This window comes from Sus scrofa, chromosome 6 (genome assembly GCF_000003025.6).
Source record: "Sus scrofa isolate TJ Tabasco breed Duroc chromosome 6, Sscrofa11.1, whole genome shotgun sequence".
NCBI classification, from domain to species: domain Eukaryota; kingdom Metazoa; phylum Chordata; class Mammalia; order Artiodactyla; family Suidae; genus Sus; species Sus scrofa.
The window spans coordinates 77,255,870-77,269,786 of NC_010448.4; the positions used below are offsets into that span (position 1 = coordinate 77,255,870).

General features: G+C 52.6%; 1 protein-coding gene across 3 annotated transcripts in view; it reads left to right on the forward strand.

Annotated features, from left to right (window-relative positions):
• PAX7 (paired box 7) overlaps positions 1–12,757 on the forward strand; it is a 107,800-nt gene extending 95,043 nt beyond the window's left edge. For all 3 annotated transcript variants that reach the window (XM_021095460.1, XM_021095458.1, XM_021095459.1), the window contains exons 8-9: positions 541–787; positions 8,745–12,757. In XM_021095460.1, the coding sequence (XP_020951119.1) occupies positions 541–787; positions 8,745–8,860 (363 nt within the window). In that variant the 3' untranslated portion in view covers positions 8,861–12,757. The remainder of the gene's footprint in view (positions 1–540; positions 788–8,744) is intronic.

Sequence of the window (13,917 nt, forward strand, 5' to 3'; positions counted from 1 at the left end):
GTGTACATTTGGTGTTGTAGGGAAGAAGTTCAAAGTCAAGAAGCACAGGATTGGGGGTGAAGCTGGACAGATCTGGAGTCTTTAACATTTATGTTGGAAGAGGAGGCCTCCCAGTCTGATGGGGGAGACACAGGTCCCTATTCCAGGGGAGCTCCCTGTCTGACGAGAGAGGCATAATTAGCTGGTTCTTCATTCATTTACTCAGTCATGCATGCACAGAGGCATTCATCCATTCAGCAAACAGGCACGAGGAAACCCTCAGAGCCAGGCTTGGGAATGGGGGGGTAAACTAGGCCTGTCTTGCTCCCCAAAGTTCTCAGTGGAGGGAAGGGCCAGGGGCCAGAACTTAACCAGAGAAACCACTAAGCATCTTACCCACAGGGCAAGGGTGAACCGAGGATCTCAAGGCTGCAGGGACCTCAAGAGAGCGACTCCAGCATTGGCCTGTCCAAGGCCAGCCCGGCCTGGCCTCAGCTCACACTTGCGTCTGAGCCCCCGACGCCTGCGGTAAGGCCAGCACTGACGCTCTCTCCCCCACAGGTGATGAGCATTCTGAGCAACCCCAGTGCGGTGCCGCCACAGCCCCAGGCTGATTTCTCCATCTCTCCGCTGCACGGCGGCCTGGACTCTGCCACCTCCATCTCGGCCAGCTGCAGCCAGAGGGCTGACTCCATCAAGCCGGGAGACAGCCTGCCCACCTCCCAGTCCTACTGCCCGCCCACCTACAGCACCACCGGCTACAGTGTGGACCCCGTGGCTGGCTACCAGTACGGCCAGTATGGCCAGAGTGAGTGCCTGGCGCCCTGGGCGTCCCCCTCCCTCCCTGTGTCCCCGCCACCCCGCCCAAGGACCTCTGGTTTATTTGCAGAGTGCTGCAAAGTGGTATTGGGGTGGGGGCGGGGCGCCCACTTCACAGGTGGGGAAATCGAGGTCCAGAAAAGAACAGTTGTCCTAAGATGATGCTGACCCAGATCCCTGCACTCACACTGCTCTTGTCTTAGAGTCCCGCTGTCCCAAAGGAACATAATATGAGCCACCAATGTCATTTAAAATTTCCTAGTGGCCACATTTTACAATTGGGATACTAGTATTTTTTATTTTAACCCAATATATCCAAAAGAGGACCATTTTGACTTGTAATCCATATAAAGTTATTAATGAGATCTCTTTCACATTCTTTTTTTTTTTTTTCACACACTGTCCTTGAAATTCAACCCATTTTCATTCAGGCACTAAGTTTTCACTGGAACTACACAATCTGCATTTGTTTCATCAAATTGACAATGGAGGAAGTAGACATACACACACACACACACACACACACACACACACACGCAAGTTGTTCTAAACCTTCCTGCTGAAAACATTCCAACCACTAACTTAGATGGAATTTCACTTTTGAAATTTAAATTAGATACAATTAAAGCAAAAGGTAACATTCAGGTCCCCGGTTGCACCAGGTACATTTCAGGTGCTCGAGAGCCACATGTGGCTGGCGGTGGCCGTGTCAGACAACGCCATGGAAGAGATCCTGCCCCTTTCTGCCCCTCCCCATAAGGCAAAGCTGTATTTTGAGCTCTCTCCTCCTCCCATCTCCTCCCCCCATCCTCAGCCTTGGTGTCCCCAAACTTGGAGCTGGTCTCAGTTGCCCCTCCCCGGGCCGCCATGCCCTTGGCCCTTGGCCTGGAGGCAGGGACCACAGACCCTCAGACCAAAGGCTGCCAAAGGCAGGCCCGGCTGCAGCCCCCAGCTGCCAGCAGCACAGGGCGGCAGCAGGGCAGGCCGGGCCAGCCCAGGGAGCCGAGGTCACGGGCTGCCCCTCCTGCCCCCCCTCTGGCAGAGGCCTCACCTGCTGGTGTCAAACTAATCAGAAGGGCGTGTGGCAAGAGGGTGAGACCTCCCAGCCCGAGGGCCTTCTCTGCCCCCCGCTGCAGCCCTGACCCGGCCCCGCTGCCCTCTGCTTCCTGACCCTTCGCCCGCCCACCCCTCCCCACACGGCCTTGGCCTCCACGGCTAAATGAGGGCCAGCTGTGCCGGCCTCCGCCTCCAGCTGTGTTCACGGCCCCTCCCCTGTGCGTGTCATGTTCACATACGAATCTGGGTGAGTGTGAATACCTGTGTCATGGATACATCACTGTGTGTGTGTTGTGTGAGGGTTTTGGCATACACGTGTTAGTGCACACGTCTTGTGTATTAGTGAGTGTGCATATGAAAGTGTGTGAGTGGCACATGCGAGTATATGTGCATATGAGGATTCACACTTGTGTGCGTATAACAGCATATCGTGGGCACATGGTAGCCTGTGGGTTTGTATGTGAACGCGTGTGCCCACATTTGGTAGTATGAGTGTATATGCGGCTGCAGCGCTTACACATGTGTGTTTAAATGTGCATACAGGTGTGTGTACGTGGCTTCTTGTCTATGGATATGCCTGTGTGACATCTGTCACTGTGAATGTGTAAGGAATACGTGTGCAGGTACTAGGGGTATGTGTCAGTGTAAATACAGGTGTGGCTGTGTGGCATCTCCATGTGCATCAGCAGGTACTTAGGCTTGAGTGTGTCTATGAGTGCGTGTATTTGGGAGTACGTGTGTGGGCATGCAGTCTGTGCGTGCAGAGTGTACACTTGGGTGTATGCATGCTTGAGTGTGTGATAGGTGTGGCTGTGGGTACCTGTGTCCAGTTGTGCACCTGGGTGTTTAACTGTGTGTGACTTTGTGTGCTTGGGGTCATACAATGTGTGTGCATGTGTGTATCTGAGAGCAGGGGGCACGCACGTGCTGGGGAGTGTTTCCAGAGGGGCCAGGCTGACCCCTGGCCCAGCCCGAGTTCTCAGGCGTGGGGTGGGACACACATGCTCTTGATAAAGAGTTTACAGCAGCTCCCGCGGTGGCGGCAGCCCCGGCCTGGGGCAGGCGTTAGTCACACCCGGAGCCCGTGCCCCACGCCAGGGGCGCCTGCCCAACTCGGAAATAAAATTAACCCCAAAGTCAGCATGGGGGCCGCGAGGGGGGAGGGATCAAAAGGAAAAGGGCCCAGGAGGCGAGAAGGGAGTTTTGTTCCCTTTTGCTGGGGAAAAGCTTGCCTGAGTGACGTCCACTCCCTCCCCTCTTCCTCCCTCCCCTGGCCCCTCTCCCCCCATCACTCCCCCTCCAGCTCCACTCTCGCTGCCCTGGCTCCTCCAGGGGTTGATCAGTCTCTGGCCCAACCCAGAGGGAACCCCAGCTCAGACCCCGTCCCCCTCCACCCAACCCCACACAGTCCTTAGGGTCAGTCTGGGAGGGGCCTGAGGGAGGGTCTGCCCCCCACTCGACCATACTCTAGGCAAGTCACCCAACTCTTGGAGCCTCAGTTTTGCCATCTGTGAAATGGGGGCCTGGAGATCAGACTCTGTCACTTCCAGGTTTTCCCATGGTACCATCCCCCTCATCTTTGACATTCGGGGACAGCCCAGGGACGCATTCCCACCAACTACAGGCTCATGTTCATGGGCAGCCGAATCCGCCTATGACGGGGCTCCCACGGTCTCATGTTCCAGGATGCTCTGAATATGCCTGGGGCCACCTGTCATTCTCCCGCATCTGTCTCATGCATGCGGTCAGCCCACTGGGCACTGGGAGAAATTTATGGTCCTCATTTTGTGTGACTCTCAAAAACCCCACCCAAGTAGGTGTTAACTTGCCCTCCAGCTGCAGACACAAAAGCTAAGGCTCAGAGAGGCTGGGAACTTTCCCAAGGTCACACAGAAAGCGAATGATGGATACCAGTTCTCCTCACTGCACACTCAGTTCTCTTTGGGCCACACCACAAATGTGTGTAAGACTGAATAATGATGCACATCTAGACACACCTGGGTGTGGATTCATGTTCACAACACTACATGCACCTCCGCGTGGGCAGAGATTTATGTCTGCGTGTGTGTTCACTAACGTGTGTACGTACATGGCTTCAAGGTACAACGATACAAAATGTACGTGTATAGAGAAAGGAGGAGGTCCCTTTGTGGCTCAGCAGGTTAAGAACCTGACTGGTATCCATGAGGATGTGGGTTCAATCCCTGGCCTCGCTCAGTGGGTTGAGGATCCAGCATTGCCACAAGCTGTGGCATAGGTTGCAGATGCAGCTCAGATCCTGTGTTGCTGTGGTTGTGACATAGACTGGCAGCTGCAGCTCCAATTCAACCCCTAGCCTGGGAACTTCCATATGCTGCAGGTTCAGCCCCCAAAAAAAGGAAAAAAAGGAAGAAGGAAAGGAAGGAAGGAAGGAAGGAAGGAAGGAAGGAAGGAAGGAAAGAGAGAGAGAGAAAGAAAGAAAGAAGGAAAGAAAGAAAGGGAATCGTTTATTGAGCATTACTATGAGTCTGGCCTTCCATCCCTATGGCCGGCCTGTACAAGGTACAGGGTTATTCCCATTGGGCAGATGAGCAAGTGGGTCCCAGAGAGGCCATCTGCCTGAGCTCACCTGGCAGTACGTGCGGATGTGCACTGGCCCCACCTGCAACCATGGAGAGCCTCTGGCAGGTGTGCCTGGAGTGTGCACGTGGCCCAAACTTAAGCAGCAGAGTCCATCTCCTCTCCCTGGACCTCTCATCTTCCCAGGGATGCCTTCCCACCTTCCCCTCTTGCTTCTGCCATCGTCCATCCGTCTGTCTCTCCCCATCCCTAAAGGGGGTGGGGGCAGGGGGCAGGGATGGGGCACACGGCAGATTAATATGGCCCCAATGTTCCCAGAGGCCAGGGCTGTACTAATGATGGGGCTGATAGAACGCAGAAGTGTGAAAAGAATTTTAATAGATCTGACAAGTCTAATAAGAATTTGTGTCTAGAAGGGTCCTCCTCTGGGGCCGCGGGCTGACGAGACGCTGACGGCTGAGATTTGTTTACTGGTTGGCATCGCTGCCACATCTCCTGCCAACTCCCGATTAATCTAATTTGAGACGTCGAGAGCCCAGGCCCAGGCGCGAGGCAGAGGAGAGGAGACGTGGAGAGACAGAGGGACAGGAAGGGCCGCTGACGGAAGCCGTAATGAGAAATGTCACAGCTTTGCCCTCGCCAGACCCCGGCTTGACCCCAGGGAGAGGCAGGCTCTGCGGGATGACAGGTGCCCTTGAAGTTGGCTGGGTCGTCGGTAAAGTTCCCCTTCTTGGTGTTTCCCTGCTCATCTTGACAACCAGCGCCTACATGTGCAGGGCCATGGCTGGTGACGGGGAGAGGCTGCAGAGGCTGGAGAGGTGCAGGCAGGACAAATTCAGGTTCCTCTAGCTCACGTGCCCTGTGCGTGCCTCTGGGTCAGCCATCTTTCCGAGGCTCAGTTTCCACATCTGTAAAATGGGAACATCTGTACCTAACACGTGGAGCTGTTGAAAGAATTAAATGGGATAATGTCTGCCTAGCATCTAGTAAATGCTTGCTTCATGGTTCCCACCATCATCATTCAAAGCCAGACCTTTGTGTCCCACCCGCAGGAAGAGCTGTGCCCTCAGGCAAGTCACTTAAATTTCCTGGAGTAGAAAATGGGGCTAATGCAGTCTTTGGGGTGTAGAGCTCTCTGTATACGCGCCCAAGGGCTGTGTGCAACCTAGGGGCAATTCTTTAGGAGGCCGCTGGGTGGAGCTGGTGGGGGGTGGTTAGCAGCCGGTAATCGACTGCCTGTTTGAATCATGGCTCCACAATTTAGCAGCCCTGTGATCTTTTAGGTTATACAGTCTCTCAGGGTAGGGCCTCAGTGTTGTCATCTGTAAAATGGGGATGATAACAATAAGACCAGCCTCACAGAGTTGTCGTGAGAATTAAATGAGATGATGCACAGAAAGTACTTAGAACAAGACTGGCAGGCAATTCCCGTCGGGGCTCAGTGGAATGAACCTGACTAGCATCCCTGAGGATGCAGGTTTGATCCCTGGCCTCACTCAGTGGATTTAAGGATCCGGCATTGCCTTGAGCTGCAGCGCAGTTAGCAGATGCGGCTCAGATCTGGTGTTGCTGTGGCTGTGGTGTAGGGGGGCAGCTGCAGCTCTGATTTGACCCCTAGCCTGAGGACTTCCATATGCCATGGGTGTGGTCCTAAAAGAGGGAGGAAGGAAGGAAGGAAGGAAGGAAGGAAGGAAGGAAGGAAGGAAGGAAGGAAAGAAAGAAAGGAAGGAAGGAAGGAAGGAAGGAAGGAAGAAAGAAAGAAAGGAGGAAGGAAGGAAGGAAGGAAGGAAGAAAGAAAGAAAGAAAGAAAGAAAGAAAGAAAGAAAGAAAGAAAGAAAGAAAGAAAGGGGGAAGGAAGGAAGGAAGAATGGAAGGAAGAGGACTGGCATCGAGCTAGCTCTGGGTAAATGTTAGCCTTCTTCCTCTCCCTGTTACTGCTCTGACAATGTTACTGACAATGAGACCTCCTTGTGGGGAGGACCTGGAGCCCGGATAAGACCTGCTTCGAGGAGCAGAGATGGTGTGGCCCCAGCTGTCAGGTTCCCCCTGAGCCCAAACATGGGAGATTCTTTCAACCTCACCTAGAGTAAAGGGCAGACCCAGGTCCAGGCAAGGCTGGCCATCGCCACTCTGTTCTACCAGCTGGGAGCCTGGAGGCTGAGGGACCTCAGAGGCAGCACCCAGGGAGCTCAGCTCAGGCCCTAGAGACTGGGAAGCTGAGAGGCACAGGGTGCAGATGCTCCAGGAAGACCCCAGGGCATTTGCACATCCTTTGGGAATCTAGGAAGCCATGCCCTCAGCCCCCTGTGTCCAGCATCTTAAAGCACGTTATCTCATTTGATCCTCCTAACAGCCCTTGAGGAGGCTGGCATTTGTTCTCCCCATTTTATAGACAAAGGAAACAGGGCTGAAGAGGAAGATGATATACTCAGAACCACATGAGCAGGAGCCACCTGGGACTCTGAATTGCCCCGTTCGCTGCTCCTTTCCTTCTTGTCCCCATCAAAGGGCACGTCTGCTTACAAAACCCCAATACTAGGAGCCCACATCTCTTGAGCTCCCTATGTGCTAGCCACAGTGCTAACTGACCATTCTATAGACTTTTTTTTCACGTAATGCTCTCAAGGACCCTTCACCCTAGGTGCTGTTACTATTTTTAAGGAAACCGAAGTTTGGAAAGGTGACATGGTGTGCCCCAAAGCACACACTGAGAGTTGTCACGCGCAGGGTTTGCACCTCAGTCATTTGAGCCCCTAGGCAATACAGCCTGCGGTATCTCAATTATTGATACAGCCCATCTCAACTGCCCACTTGCCCCCCAGCCATGCCCACCACCTCCTGGCTCCACCCACCCACCTTAGGCAAGAGCCCCCAACTTTGGGGAGGCATGTAGCGTGCCCTCTCCCTCTCCCCCTCCCCCTCTCTCTTCCTCTCTCCCTCTGTAGGGTCCCCCAGTAGGTGGTAGGTGACAGCGAGGGTGTTGGGCCAGGCCTCATGTTTCCTGAGGCCCTCCCTCCATCTTCCTCTCGCCTCTGGATCCTAGAGACCCCAGAGGGCTGGAATGGCCACAGCCAGAGATTCCAGCTTGGGACGCAGCATCTCTGTGCCTCAAGAGGCCTTGGTCACATGCCAGTCAAATAATTTGGTCAGAAGTCATTTCTGGAGCAGCCTGAGGCTGGCACAATTAGGGCAGTCAAGGCCGGATACAGGCAGACACACCTGTGCACACACAAGCACACCAGTACCCAGGACCTGGGTTAGGTAGAACTGTGCACAGTTACTTGTGCAGGCACAGGTGTTCCCACTGGTCTGCTCACGCAGGTGCACACAACTCACCCACATCGGGGTGCACATTCACGTGCAAGGTTTGCTCACATGTGAACGTTCATGCCTGTTTCTACTTCGTAGAAACTCTGATTTCCACTGTTCACACTTACACCCTCTCGGACTCTCATCCCTCTCCTCTGGGTGACCAGTATGGACAAGGCTGAGGGTCTCAGCTCCCTGCATTACAGATTCCGGGCCCCTCCTTCTGCGTGGACCCCTCAGCTCACCCACAAAAGCTCCTTTGGCTTTGAGGTCTTGCTTTGCCTCATCCATGAGCTGGGCTCAGGGTCCAGAAAAGGCAGAAGGACTTTGCCCTCATTACTCCCCGGGCACCACAGGACTTGCTGGATGTCCCCCATTGTAGGGATATGTAGAGGCGTGTTGGAAAGAGGGGTCGTTTCTACACTAAACAATGTAATACCCTCTGTACTTCTCTACAGAACCCACAAGAGAGCTGGGTAAATAATAAATGTTAAACAAATGTTTGCTGACGGACTGGAGAGGAAGTAAGAGAAAGAGTTTCCTGAAGAAATGGATGGATGGACAGATGGGTAGATATAGGATGCATGGCAAAATTGATGAATGGATAGATGCATAGGTGATGGGTAAACAGATGAATATATGGCTGGATGGGTGGATATGTGGATGGATGGATGGATGGATGGATGGATGGATGAAGAGATGGATAGATGGACAGAAGGATGGATGGATGAATTGACAAATAAATAAATGGATAGATGAACAGATGGATAGAGGATAGATGGACAAGTTGATGGATGGATAGAAGGACAGGTGGATAAATATATGGTTGGATGGATGGATATGTGGATGGGTGGATGGATAGATAGATGGATGGGAGAAGAGATGGATCGATGGACAGAAGGATGGATGGATGAATTGATGAATAACTAATGGATGGATGGATGGATGGATGGATGGATATAGGGCAGATTGAAGAAGAGCAAAAAGAACCTCAATTTCTAGGAGTTTCTCTTTTTTTCCAGCGGCTGTTGATTACCTGGCGAAAAACGTGAGCCTCTCCACACAGCGTCGCATGAAGCTCGGCGAGCACTCAGCTGTGCTGGGACTCCTGCCTGTGGAAACTGGCCAGGCCTACTAGGGCCCCTGGGGCGACTTGCCCCAGCCCAAGTCCCAGCCTACTCCTCACTGATCCATGAGCCTCCCCACCTCAGTCCCTTCATTGCCCTGGGGTCCCAGGAGGCCAGGAAAGGAGCCCACCCCCTTCTCATGGCCAACCCTCTGAAAACGAGCAGCCTGCCCACCATTCGCCTGTGGTTAGGGATCTGGAGTGACCCCCTTGGAGTCTGCCCCTTCACTCTAGCCCCAGGAGGGTCTCCGGTCAGCCTTCAGTCTCCTCCCTGCCAGGTCCTGTCATGGCCTCTGTGCCATCTCAGATGCAGAGATGGAAGCTCACCCTGAACAGAACACCTTGGGCACCCATAGGAGGATGCTGTCCAGGGGGAGGTCCTGGAGCCCTTTGCACCCAACTCCACACGTCCCCTGGCCAGAGGTGGAGGTGGAGCTCTGGGCTGGCGGTGCTGGGAGCCCACCCTCCCGGGTGGGCCTCTGGCTCAGGGCCAGAACCACAGCCTGTTCCTCCTCTGAACACTAGGATTTTGGCAGAGAGGGGACCATAGCCCTGAGGTGTTCCCAGAGAATCACCCAGGAAGTCTAAAGACTTCAGGACCACACACTCCTGCTGGGTGGAGGGTGGAATGCAGCCCAGGCAGGGGCACTGGGAGGACCAGGAAGAGACTTAGCCCGGGGGTGGGGCCATGTGGGTGGGGCTTGTCAGCAGTGGGAGGGCCCAGGGAACCAGGACCCAAGGGGCCTCCAGAAGCAGCTTTGGGCTCTTAGACTGAAGCTAAGTCCCAGGCTTATCCGGCCCACCTGGGGCCCAGGGAGCCCACAGACCCTTCAGTTTTTTCAGTCACTGAATCAATGGCAGGGGAAAGGGATCAAGCCTTGGGGACACGTGAGTGAAGGGGCAGGCTCAGAAAAGGGTTTCATAACTGGGGTCCCTCTGCTCATGGGCTGCAAACCTTTGTTGCCAAAGGCTTCAGCTTTATGCCTCCAAGTCCACACCCCATGGAGCTTCAATTTCTCACAAAGCCTCCCTCAGAGACCCAGGCCCACCCCCTGTATGCCCACCCCTCCAGGAATGGGGCATCCCTCTGTCCATGGGTCCCTTTAAGCCACCAGGGGTGCAGAGCGCTTTTCTTGGAGTCCTTGAAGAGGGTTCTTGGGTCATCAGGGACTGCTTGCCCCATGGACAAGACGACCGATTGCCTTTGACCCTGGAGGGGTTGGGAAGTGTCCCTATCCCACCCAGAGTGGTGTCTTTCAGTGTTGACACATTCTCAGCTGTGCTGCCTCTGTGTGTTGATCCAGCTCAGCTGGATGGGGAGATGTGGCCAATCTTTGAGCCACCACCTCTGGGCAGAGGGGACACTGAAGGTTCTGGCGAAGAGGGCCGAATCCTTGGCCACTCCAGGGGCTCTCCCAAGCTCCCTTCTCTTTACAAGTTGAGACCTTTGGGGAATGATTCCAGCCCCTGACCACAGCCTCCTTTGGAACTTTTCACCACCTCCACCTGTTTAGCAAAACTGTATTTATCTTCACCATCGTTATAATCCACACTTGGATCCCCTTTCTCAAGTGCTTCTGGATAAAAGGCATTTGATACGGAAGACACAGCATTGAATCCATGAAGACGGGACCAAATTGCTTGTCCCCATCTGGGCCCCTGCAGCCACCTCTTTGCTCAACCTACGCCTCCTGCCCTTCGCCAATGAGACATTCCCAGAAGGAAAGGCTGCTGCTTTGAGAATCCATCTGAGTTTCTCTCTGCTGGGGAGCTGAGTTAGCAAGATACTGGGACATTTTCCTGCATGGACATCACCTCTGTGACAAATGCTCACCTGCTTCTCATCTTCATACTCAGTAATGTCAAGCCTGTCCTGGACCATGACCAAGGAGGCTTGTACCTTTGGTTTAGAGGAACCTATCATTGATTGAGGATAAATGGCATTTGGTAGCAGCGGACACCCAGACATGTGTGGTCCATCAAGTTCAGCCATCAAGGTTTCAATGGGAGCATCCACCCCAGGAGACTTTGGGTTCTTCAAGTTCTGGACAGAAAAAGTGTATTATCTCTTGGTGACCCAGTCCATGCTTTTGTTGCTATCACAGCCAGAAAGCAGCTCTTAAGGTCAACCATCTTCTTCATTCACATTCCTTGAATGGTTGATCTTTTCCCCCTGGAGGCCAGTCTCAGACATGCTATGAGTCTCCTTACAACGTATATTACCCAGGAGCAGGGATCTCAGGCAGGTGACCTCAAAACCACCCAGCCCCACGCCTAGGAAGTGACATTCCAGTGCTAGGACCAATCCCAAATATCTGCCCACTGTGGCGAAATGGGAATAAACCAAATGATTTCTCAAGAAGTCCCTCTTCTCTGGAGTTCTCCCAAGCCACCATCTTGGTAGAAATCAGGACTTATTTCCCCCAGGGGCCCCCACACTCCTCAGGAAGAGACCTTGACCCCAGCAGGTTTTCCTTAAACCCAGTGTACTATGTGGCTAGCCAACTCCATCTGTACAACTCAGTCTCGTGTCGGCCACTTGCCACTTCACCAGAAAGTTGGTGTTGGGTAAGAGTTGCAAGGCTTTAAACTCTTGAGGGTGGACCACAGGCTGAGAAAGAAGGCCTGAATCCCAGTGGCTAGGCTGCCCCAGAAACAGTCCCCCTGCCCCAATCCATCCCTGTAAATAGAGTCCATGGCAAAAAAAAAAAACAAAAAAAAACAAAAAAAAAAACCTATTTCCTCCAACTTATCACAAGTAGCTGTTGGTCCTACCTATGGGGGCCCCTCTTCTGAGCTCATTGTACATTAGTTGGAAACGTGGTGATGTGCTGTTCGTTTATAGGAAGTTGACTTTTATATATATACATATATATATATACTAAAAATGGAAAGAAACCCCCCCCCACAGTGCGTGTCGTGCTAGTGCCAGGGACCATCTGTAGGGATATATCTGCATATTGTGTGTTTCAAATTATACATTCCGGGCTCTCTTGGGTTCTTTCATTTTTATTGCTTTGTTTTTCATTTGGTATTTCTCTCTTGCTATGAAAAAAAAAAAAAAAGTGATGTGTGAGAACCAAGCTCTGCTTTTATATTCTTATGTTTTCCTTGATTTCCATTTGCCGTTCTTTTGCCAGAGGAGCATGAAGGAGAAGGGAGAGAGGAGAAGGAGAGTGGAATCAAGAGAGAGGTGGGCCCAGAAGGAACACGAGAAGGTCAGATTTCCAATCCGACTGTGGCTCGAGAACATGGCAGGCCCCAGATTTTGATCACTCCACCGACTGCTGTTTGAGATGGAGTGGGTGAAGCCTTCGGACATTCGGATCCTGGAACTTGGGAAACTCCTTGATGGCCCCCAAAAGACATGCTCTGAGGCCTCTCTCAGGTCGATGTGCTCATCGAGCTCCCGAATGTGCCCTTTACTGTTGGATGCTTTTTGAGGTTGACAGATCTCGCCTCCCCTCCCGCAGAGGCACCAAACCAAGGCCAAGTGGGGGGATCCTCCAGCTACCGTCTTGAAAAGCTCGGAGACCTCTGTGTATCGAATGCTTTCTCTGTCAGCTCTAACCAGGCCAGTCCCCCACCCGGGAGCTCTCTGCCTAGCCCTCTAGATCACTCCTTCTTCCCAGTAACTGCTACGTGGTTGCTCCCGTGTTTGACTCACAGCCATTTCTCCTCCACGTGGGAGTGCGTGCGTGTGTGCCTGAGAGTGTGAGTGGGGTGTCCGCGTGGGCGTGTGGGCGCGAAGGTGTGTGTTTAAATATAATCGCACCATAATTTATTCAGCTATATGGAGTAGTAGACTAGAAAGAGAAACTGGCATTTGCTTTAACTACCTGCTTGTAAGCGCTTCCTCTGTAACTCAGGCGTAACTGTTACATATACATTAAAAAGAAATTAAAAGCATCTCTGAGGTTCCATGTATTCAATTGATCCCCATAGTGTGGCTGCCCTTAAAAGGGATTCAGGGGCTAAGTCAAAAGCTTGTAATTTAGAGGGTCAGGTTAGGAACTGCACTTCTCTCGTCCAGGTCCCCCGGGTCTAAGCAGATGCTGGACACAGAGAAGAAGTCTCTTTGGTATTTGACCCATGGGAGATCCCATTGTGGCTCAGCAGGTTAAGAACCTATCTGGTACCCATGAGGATGTGGGTTCGATCCCTGGCCTCACTCAGTGGGTAAAAGATCCATGGTTACTGCAACCTGCCATGCAGGTCGCAGATGTGACTTGGATCCAGTGTTGCCTTGGTTGTGGCATAGGGCTCAGCTGCAGCTCTGATTCGATTCCAGGAACTTCATATGCTGCAAGTGTGGCCCTCAAAAGAAAAAATAATCAATGGATGACACTCTCAAGCACCTCTCTGGGGAAACCTCGGTCTTCTTCACCAGGACAGATTTTTCCTGCCACTAAACTTAGGACCGTCTGCGGCCACCTCTCAGGGTACAGAATTTGGAGGGTGGGAGAGACCCCAGAAGCGTACATACTGCCCTAGAAGCAGAGCCTGATACAGAGATTCTTGGGCAAATGAATTATTGAGAGAGAAATCCGTAAGGGAGTAAAGGAAGCAAGATAGGGCAGGGGGCAGAGCCAAGCAAAAATGAGGTTTTGCCTGGAGTCTAGCCTCAACCTGACACTGCAGGGAGCTCTGGAGGGTGCATTGAAACATGGAGTTAGGAGTCCCTGTCGTGGCTCAGCAGAAATGAATCTGACTAGCATCCATGAGGACACAGATTCGACCCCTGGCCTCGCTCAGTGGGTTAAGGATCTGGTGTTGTCGTGAGCTGTGGTGTAGGTCAAAGATGTGGCTTGGATCTGGCATGGCTGTGGCTGTGGCGTAGGCCAGTGGCTACAGCTCTGATTTGACCCCTAGCCTGGGAACCTCCATATGCCGTGGGTGCTGTCCTAAAAAGACAAAAAATAAAATAAAGTAAAAATAAAATAATAAAATAAAATATAAAACATGGAGTTAGTCTCACCTTAAGACCAAGGGACTGTTTTTGCACAGTTCAGTCACTCACTGGCTGCTGGCTGTCCCTGGGAATGTCGATGGGTGGGTAAAGGGCTCAC